Raw genomic sequence first — 10,056 nt, forward strand, 5'->3', positions numbered from 1 at the left:
AAATGTCCAGGTAAATGAGAACCGAAAGATCAAGAACTGTATCAACAGAAACACTTTTTCCTCCTAATTCCTTCATTTGCAATTTTTTAAATAGTATTTACTTTTTTGAGAACTTTAACCCTCTGGAAAGAAGATGAGACTCTGAATCTCTAAAGTAGATCTTCTTAAAGTTTGTGCATTTAAGTCTTTGTGTGAATTTTCTTTTGTCACTCCAGGCATATATAATAGATACATAAATTGAACTTTTACTAATAATTGATTAATTTTTTTATTAATGAATCACTGTGGGGGTACAGATATAGGTTTACATATTCTCATGCTTGTGTTTCAGTCATATACAACTTGAGTATCTATCCCTCCACCAGTGCCTGTCCTCCACTGATGACCCCATCATCCCTCCCAACCACTCTCACCTCATCCCCTTCCACACCCTGCCTCTTTGGTAGGAAATTCCCCTCTGTTCCCTCTCTTCCTTTGGGCATTGTGGTTAGCAATGGAGGTCTTGGGTGGCCAATGTGTTCAGTCTATAGTCTGCTCTCCCATCCCGAGCGTGTCCTCCCACCATATTTTTGCTTGGTATTCCCTTCTCTATCTGAGTTGCCCTTTCCCCCAGCATGTGAGGCTGGTATCCAAGCCATGGAGCAAATCTGGTACTCATTTCTGTTATTCTTGGGTGTTAGTCCTCCATTCTGTTGTTTTATATTCCACAGATGAGTGCAATTCTTCTATGTCTGCCTCTCTCTTTCTGACTCATTTCACTTAGCATGATACTTTCCATGTTGATCCACTTGTATGCAAAGTTCATGACTTCATCTTTTCTGACAGCTGCATAGTATTTCTTTGTGTAGATGTACCAAAGTTCCTTTAGCCAGTCATCTGTTCTCGGGCATTCGGGTTTTTTCCAGATTCTGGCTATTGTAAACAGTGCTGCAATGAACATACATGTGCAGATGTCATTTCAACTATACTTTTTTGTTTCTCCAGGATATATTCCCAGAAGTGGTATTGCTGCATCATGTGGGAGCTCAATTTTTAATTTTTTGAGGAGCGACCATATTGTTTTCCAGAAGGGTTGAACCAGTCAGCATTCCCACCAGCAGTGTAGAAGGGTCCCTTTCTGCCCACATCCATGCCAACAGTGGTTGCTTCTGTTCTTTTGGATGTGTGCCAGTCTCTGTGGTGTGAGGTGGTATCTCATAGTTGTTTTGATCTGCATCTCCCTGATGATTAGTGATGATGAGCATTTTCTCATGTGCCTCTGAGCTATTCGGATTTCTTCTTTGAGAAAGTTTCTGTTCATTTCTTTGTCCCATTTTCTGATGGGGCTGGATGTTTTCTTCTTGTAGAGTTCAACCAGTGCCTTATATACCCTTGATATCAACCCCTTATCAGATGGGTATTGGGTGAATATCCTTTCCCATTCTGTAGATTGCCTTTGTATTCGGGTCACTGTGCAGAAGCTTCTTAGTTTAACATAGTCCCATTTGTTTATTTCTGTTTCTACTTGATTGTTTAGTTCCGTGTCATCTTTGAAGATACCTTTGGCTTCAATATTGTGGAGGGTTTTTCCAACCTTGTCTTCAATGTACCTTACAGATTATGGTCTGATGTTGAGGTCTTTAATCCATTTTGATCTGACTGTTGTGCATTGTGTCAGGTTGTCAAAAGCCCATTCTTTTGCATGTGGTTGACCAGTTATGCCAGCACCATTTGTTAAAGAAGCTTTCCTTGCTCCACTTCACATTTCTTGCTCCCTTATCAAAGATTAGGTGTTCATACAATTGGGGTGGTGTGTGTACGGATATTCCACTCTGTTCCATTGGTCTGTGGCTCTGCCTTTGTTCCAGTACCATGCTGTTTTAATTGTTACCGCTTTGTAGTAGAGTTTAAGGTTTGGGAGGGAGATGCCTCCCATTGTCTTTTTCCCAAGAATTGCTTTAGCTATTCGTGGGCGTTTGTTGTTCCATATGAATTTCAGGATTGCTTGGTCTATTTTTTTGAAGAATTTTATGGGTATCCTTATGGGGATCGCATTGAATCTGTATAGTGCTTTAGAGAGTATTGCCATTTTGACAATGTTAAGTCTTCCTATCCATGAGCAGGGAATATTTTTCCATTTCCTCGTGTCTTCCTTTACTTCATGGAGTAGGGTTTTGTAGTTTTCTTTGTAGAGGTCCTTAACCTCTTTAGTTAGGCTGATTCTGAGGTACTTGATTTTCTGGGGCACAATTGTGAATGACATTGTTTTTTTTATGTCATTTTCCTCTATCTCACTGTTTGCGTATACAAAGCTGCTCATGTTTGAGTTTCAGTCATAAAATGTTCCAACACCCATCCATCTACCAGTGTAATTTCCCAGCACCAATGTCCCCAGTTTCCCTCCCACCACCCCTTAAGATATCCCCCACCCCAGCCTGCTTCTATGGCAGGCACCTCTCTTCTCTTTCTCTTTCTCTTTCTCTCATTTTAGGCACTATGGTTTGCAATACAGATGCTGAAAGGTTATTATGTATATCCCATTATCTAGAGTTGTGCATCAACTTTAATTTGAAATGTTTGGTTATTGTAATAGGCAAGAGAATGTAATCACTAAAATAAATAATTAAGAGGTTGCTGTGGCAGCTACTGGTATTAGCGGTGGGCATTCTGAGTTCTCTTAGGGTGGTGGTATTGGAATGCTGGAATTGGTAGTACAGAAGTTGATGGTCCACGTCCTGATGCTCCTTAATGTGGTGTTTCATTTCAACTGAGTAGACAAAGCTGAAAATCAGAAATGTGTGGTTCTTGTATTTTAGGGTTATGACAAAAGAAAAAGAAAGTACTTGATGTATCCAGTAGTTTTTCAGTTCTTTTTGCTGAAGGTAACCAAGATGATGCTGTCTGGTTTTTAAGAATCAGGTTATTTGGAGAACATGTAAGGTATGTTCAGTGCCAGACATGACACAAGACTGACATTGCTCTTTCAGTAAACTCATGAAAAGAGTTGATTCCAATTGAGTATTGGTCATTACTGGCATGAAGCCAAAGGGTATGGGACTACCCATAGATGCATATATTTCAGTGGATAAAGTTTATGACAATGGATTTGCAACCTTGAAAATATTTGACATGTGGTCAGTGAAGCTGGGGACAAAGAATTGGAGGAAGTTGGAGCAGAACATTCATTACAAGACACCAAAGACACTCTAATGGGCACTCTCCTTGTGGATCATGACCAGGTCCACAGCCAAACGGACTGAATAACAAACTTCTGGATATTGGAAGCTACTTAGAGACAGTTGCTTGACAGTCACCAGGTCAGCTGCCAGCTGCAGGACATCTTAAACCTTCTGTTGGTCATCTGCCCCCACGAGTTTATTAAGGCTTTTACCTGAAGCCTAATGACTAGAAGGTGATGGTATATTTGTTCTCATTGATAACGTCTGTGATTGACCTCCATCATAAAAAGGTCACCAACCAGGATTCAGAGAAGAAGAACAGGGAAAAGAACAGCAAAAAGGAAGAAGAGAGGAAGGGGAGAAAGGGCCCACAGTACTGGTACGAGTTTACGTAAATCCTGAATATCACCAGATATCTTCCCAAGAAAAGAGAAGAAAGGAAAAGAAGAGAAAAGAGAGAAAAAGTAGAAAAGAAAATATGTAGTTTCAATTTGCAAATTAAAACCAAAAACTAAAAATAAATACTAAGAAATAATAAAGTATATTTTCTCTGTAATGTAACTGTGAAACTAAAACTCAAACCCAACAGTGTTTTAATGGTTAGAATTAATAGAATCTAGCATATGGTGGATGCAAAAACCAATAATTTTCTTCCTCCCATGAATAATGACAAAATGGCTGTTTTGAAAACCATTGTCAATAATAACAATAACAAAAACATAAGGTTCTATAATAACAACAATAATAGTAGCACTGTTGGCTCGCTGTTCATAGATTTGCTCAAGCAGGCACCAGTAACATCTCCATTGTGAGACTTAGTTGTTACTGTTGTGGGCATATTAAATATGCCGCGGATAAGTTTCCAGGCTCTGCCATGCACGCGGGATACTCTCGGTAGCTGCCGGGTTATATAAATAAAAGAATAGAAGTTAAAATATATTTGTGTAAGAAGTAAAGGAATATTCAAACAGAAAATTCTAAAATATTCCAGACCATCTCTTGGGATGAACATACAAATTTTGCAAAGTTGTTATATACAATATCAATTTAAAAATAAATTTTACTTCTCTCTAGCAGGAAAAAAAGTAGAAATGTAAGTGTTTTAAAGGTATCATTTAACTAATTAGTAGAAAATTTACATGAAAATGCAAAACATCTGTAAAAGCAAAGGCCATCTAGAAAAGAAAGTAAACTGCTGGATTTAACACTACTTTCAAGTCTCATTAAGGAATTATAATAATTATCTAGGGTTTGAGAAAGTGTAGATCAAGATCAATGGAACAGAATCCTGTGTATTTCTTGATGGATATAAATATAGTCCAATGTTTGTGTCAAGGTAAAGAGTGATATATTGAGGAAAAGCAAACCTTTCAAAAAAGAATCTATGCCAATTGATTATATAAAAAAATAGTGCCCTTTGATCCCTATCACAATATATTACAATCAATTTCAAGTTTAATGTAGAACCAAATGTGAAAGAAAAACAAAACTGTATAGGAATGGGGCTGGAGAGATAGCACAGCGGGTTGGGCGTTTGCCTTGCACACGGCCGACCCGGGTTCAAATCCCAGCATCCCATATGGTCCCCTGAGCACGGCCAGGGGTGATTCCTGAGTGCAGAGCCAGGAGTAGCTCCTGTGCATTGCCAGGTGTGACCCAAAAAGAAAAAAAAACTGTATAGGAAATTATAGATCATCTTCATAACCTTATTAATGGTAGAACTTTCATAATATGAGCTTTGACATAATTGCCAATAACAAGTGAAAATACTGATAAATTCCATTACTTTTGATGATATAATTCACAGTGAAATGTCCAGGCATAGAATTGGAGAAAAAGTTAATATATGTTTATATATAGCTAAAAGAGTACTAGGTTCTGAAATATATTTAAAATTCCCGAGTAGAACATAAAGGAAAAAAGACACTGATTAGATCCAAGATTTTCACGTTAACAAATAGACTAATATGATGCTTTCAGTGGAAGAATGGAACTAGGAGGGAACTTTAAATAACTCTTAGTTGATAATCATATTCTAGTTTCAGTTTTACAAGATCATCAGGATTTGTTCATTTAGCTAAACAGTTTCTTTTTTGTTGTTGTTGTTGTTGTTGTTTTTTTGGTTTTTGGGTCACACCTGGCGATGCACAGGGGTTACTCCTGGCTCTGCACTCAGGAATCACTCCTGGCGGTGCTCAGGGGACCATATGGGATGCTGGGATTTGAACCCGGGTCGGCCGCGTGCAAGGCAAACGCCCTACCCGCTATGCTATCACTCCAGCCCCTTAGCTAAACAGTTTCTATGATTCATAGTTCCTTTTACTTTTTGCATATTATACTTCAATCAAAAGTTTATTGACTTGTGTTGAGTAGTAGAAAATCTAGACACCCATGTTATAGCATGATAGAAATAGCTGGAATTTTAACTTTTGACTTATCCATAGAGCTTAAGTTCCCAGGTGTCCAGAAAGGGAGGGGTACTAACACAAAGTGAGTCCTGACATCTTAGGGTCATTTGTCTTTACCTGAGGATGAAAAAGATTTAATAACTCTCAAATGACAACTGTTTTTTATTTTATCTTCCTGATCCAAGGCTTTTACTTGGTGGCCTCTATAAATAAACTTGGCAATTAATCTTCATCCTTTGACAAATAGCCACTTGCTTCCGTGGGTTCATTGTCATGGGGCAGAGGCCAAAGTGCCTTGTTGGTATCTAGAATATAAATCATGTCATAAAGATATATCTGTGCTATCTAAAACTAACCAGGCTACTTTGATTTTTTAAGTATTTCTATATTTTACATGAGAAAAATTCTACAATAATAGATAAAAAGAAAAATTAAAATGTAAACACCCTTTGACTAAGCCAACAATCAACCCTGGAGAACCAGTGTAGCACATGTACCCAAAGTGCTATTATTGATATAAACAGATACATATGTACAAAAGCAAGAAACAAGCCCTTTAAAGAATAGAATAGGTGAATAAATTGGTGTAAATTAGTATAAGAGCATCACATGCATTGTTATGTAGCCATTAAGGCTGACTTGTTTAGCTTTTATCATTCTGGAGAAGCTCATGTTTTCTTTTGAACACTCGCCCTCCTGTCACCCCCTACCTCCCCTCTGCTCACTCTCTCCCCTCTTCCTTTGCATTTTTCTAAGTAACTTATTTGGGGAAAAAATTCTCAATAAAAACAGTAAATGTATTTTTTAAATAAATGTATCTTTTTGAGTGTCCATTGTGCACTAACTATGTTCTTCTAAGTTTTTATATATAAATATAAACTATCCTTGTAACAACAATATGATATAGGAACTGTTGTTTCCGTTTTATAGATGAGAAAATTAAAATTCAAGCATCACTTGGTTTCCAAAACCCCACTACATACTAGCTATGTAAGGTTGGGTAAAATATGTCAACTGCTTGTGAAAACAATGAAATGAAATGAAAAACTGGCACTGGTGAGATTGTCCAGCTGGTAGGGTGCTTGCTTGTCTTGCACACAGCTGACCCAGGCATCTCAGGCTTCACATATAGTACCCTGAGCACCACCGGGAGTGATTCCTGAGCAGAGAGCCAGGAGTAAACTCTGAGCACTGCCATGAGTGGCCCCCAAACAAAAGAAATGAAAAACTGTCCCCCGTTTAAGGTTTTCTTAGAGAATAAAAGTTTCATTTTACAAGTTGACAAGAATTAATAAAGCATATCCCTTGTGTCTTACCAGGATTCAGGCCCACTAGAATCTAATCCATTGTGGTCATTCTACATGACATTTACTTACTCGTTTTCAAACAGTCTGGATCTGCATGAAGTGTATCCTCAGTAAATAAGCATTTCTTTTCTTCGTGTTTGCTCTTGCTTTTCTGCCTTTCCCTCTCTCAAATAACCCATGTTTTAGTCACAAAAGAAAATATTTATTTATTTATTTATGTATTTATTTATTGTTCTTTATGCCACACCCAGCGGTGCTCAAGGCTTGCTCCTTACTCTGCACTCAGGGGTAACTCCTGGCTGAGCTTGGGAGACCATATGGGGTGCTGGGGACCTTACCCGATTAGTCACATGCAAGGCAAATGCCCTACCTGCTGCATTCTCACTCCAGCCCCAGTGTCTGCTCTTTAAGAGGTCAGTCTGTGAACCTTACTAGGATATATAAAATGATGTACATGCGTTTTGGTAGTATCAAAAGTTGAAACTTTCCCTGTCTCCATAGGAAAAGTTAAATACATTTCACATAAAATTATGGTATGGAATATATGTATTTCGAGAGCTGTGCCTCAGCCAAGAGTTTGAAACAATGCATTTCATGAACACCTTTATGCTTTTCTGCAGGTCCCATTTGTCATCTCACTGAAATCTATATTGGATCTTGAGAGACTTTTTGATCTTGCTAACGGCGGTGTCATATCAAAAGGAAGCCTGTTCCAGTGGATATTGTCTCTTGTTCCCTGAACATCCTTATATGTTAAACTTATAGAGGATTTCACTACTACTATTTTTCTTGGTTTGAAGTTTTAGATCAGTCCTCTTATAGAACGCAAACAAAATAAAATGATTTTCTTATACAAGTTAAATGTCTTTTAAAAGTATGGCTCTAAATAATATTTTTACATTGCATGTCAAGTGACAATACTGGTGCTTATTAAAACTCTTACGTAGCTATTCCTAGAACATATGCTACGTGCAGCACTACTGTTTCTATATTTATGTTTAGGTGGTCTTCACATGTGCCCCTTCACAAGTCTGAATTAGGTCAGTGTTTCTAAAGCAGGGGCAATTTTGATCCTCAAGTGACATTTGGCAATGTCTGAAGACATGTTGATAGGTATTACTGAGAGAAAAGTGGCATTGAGTTGGTAAAAGCTAGGAACACTGCTAACAATCTTATGATACCTAAGAGGAGCCACCCTGCCCCACCAGTCTAGAATGATCTGACTCCAAAATGTCCATGCTACCAAGGATGAAAATTCTGAATTAAACTCAACTTTTTTTAAAAAATGTTTTGTTGAATCACCATGTGGAAAGTTACAAAGCTTTCAGGTTTAAGTCTCAGTTATACAATGCTCAAACACCCATCCCTTCACTAATGCACATATTCCACCACCAAGAATCACAGTATACCTCCCCCCACACCCCTACCTCCCCAGCCCCCCACCCCGCCTGTGTAGCTGATAAATTTCACTTACTTTCTCTTTACTTTGATTACATTCAATATTTCAACAAAAATTTCACTATTATTTAAACTCAACTTGTGATCAGTCCAATTTTGGGAGATTGTTTATATTGCTTTTAAAGAAATTTGTAGCAAACAGTGTTTTATTTTTTTGAGAGGCGGTTTCACACAAAAAGCAAAAAATAAGGCTCACTCACTAATTCTGCTTCTTTGAGAAAGTAACAAATTCTTTATGTAGTATTTCCTTCTATATATACTGCATATACTAATAGTAAAATAATGACTGAAATTAAATTAGAGGATAGGAATAAAGTTCTTAACACAACTGTGGCCATAGTATTAGTTATTGTGTGGAAGTTATTTTTCTGACAAGTTGGAAGATAATCACATTCCTGACTCAGTTTATTTAACATCAAATAATGCCATATTTTAGCCTATGGATAGATACTGGTGATACTGGCCTATGGTAGATACTATATAGATATATATTTATGTATCTATAGATAGATAGATAGCATACTATTTAGCGAAATGTCCTTTATGTTTTACCCACTGTCTTTTACTTTTATGAAGGAAAATGAGGATTTTGAGAGATGAAATATTTAGCACTGAATTCAGAGAAAAAAATTACCAATGACTATATCCTTGTACGAATTAAAGTTTGGGGCAAGTAGAAAATCCATTCAGATAATGTTGGCTCTAAAGTAGAGAGGTTTTATAATATTTTAGCCAAGGATTGTCACTGTTACTGTTACTATCATCCTGTTGCTCATCAATTTGCTTGAGTGGGCACCAGTAAAGTCAATTTATAAATTTCTCTGCTAGAATAGAGAATGCTTTTAAGGATTTTGTGTTTCTCATAGAGAAGTTGGATATATTGTGCAAAATGTACCCAAAGGTATTGAGCAAAAGGTATAAAATATTATCAAGATATGTAATGTAGGAAAAGAAATATAGTATGGCCAATTACCAAGGCTACTCACGTCAGCCTAATGTTAATTTCTCAACAGTGTGTATATGTGCTTGTGTGTATTTAGTTTTTACTAATTATATATTTTCCATTTTTCTTAATTTTAAATATTAGTGGGTATAAAAATATGTATTTTTTATAGAACCCTAGAGCACTGAATGTCAGGCATATAGCGAAGATCTATATATTTGTTAAATGAATGAATGATTAGGTGCATGGATATAAAAATGAATGAATGTCTGAGATGGCCCTAAGTAACTCTAAAAGAAGCAGAAGCAAAAGTATTTTTATCAGCTTTATTCTCTCTACCATGACCATGATTGTCCATTCTTTCTGTAATATTTATCATGCAATGCACTAATACTTCATGTGACTTCCTTTTGTCTTGACAAGGATTTTGGCATTTTGACCATGAAACACATAGAGTTACAACCTCCTGTGACTAATGAGGGAACCAAAGCATAAAGCAGTCAAGTAATTTTCCAATGATCACAGAGGTAGAATCAGGATTTGAATGCTATTCTGTTTAAAGAATCTGAGCAAGATTTTCATTGCTTCCCAGTGCTCCCTCTATTCTGCTCTTCTCTGCTCTGCTTTGCTGTGCTCTATTCTTCTGTGGAATTTGAAAATTTAAAGAGAGAGAAATACGTAGTTGAACCTCAAGCTAAAACTGTCTACCTGTCATCTTCCCTAGGGGCATATTTGCAGGCCTTAATGGATGTCCCAAGAAAGCTTGGGAGGGGTCCTTGATG

At 37.2% G+C, this 10,056-nt stretch overlaps 1 protein-coding gene across 1 annotated transcript in view; it reads left to right on the forward strand.

Moving 5' to 3' along the window:
- The window catches only part of CFAP54 (cilia and flagella associated protein 54), a 330,907-nt gene extending 323,294 nt beyond the window's left edge, over positions 1 to 7,613 (forward strand). The window contains exon 69 of the mRNA XM_055118311.1: positions 7,494 to 7,613. Coding sequence (XP_054974286.1) covers positions 7,494 to 7,613 — 120 coding nt within the window. The remainder of the gene's footprint in view (positions 1 to 7,493) is intronic.
- The last annotated feature ends 2,443 nt before the right edge of the window (positions 7,614 to 10,056 follow it).

The sequence above is a fragment of the Sorex araneus genome, chromosome 10, assembly GCF_027595985.1.
Source record: "Sorex araneus isolate mSorAra2 chromosome 10, mSorAra2.pri, whole genome shotgun sequence".
Lineage (NCBI taxonomy): Eukaryota > Metazoa > Chordata > Mammalia > Eulipotyphla > Soricidae > Sorex > Sorex araneus.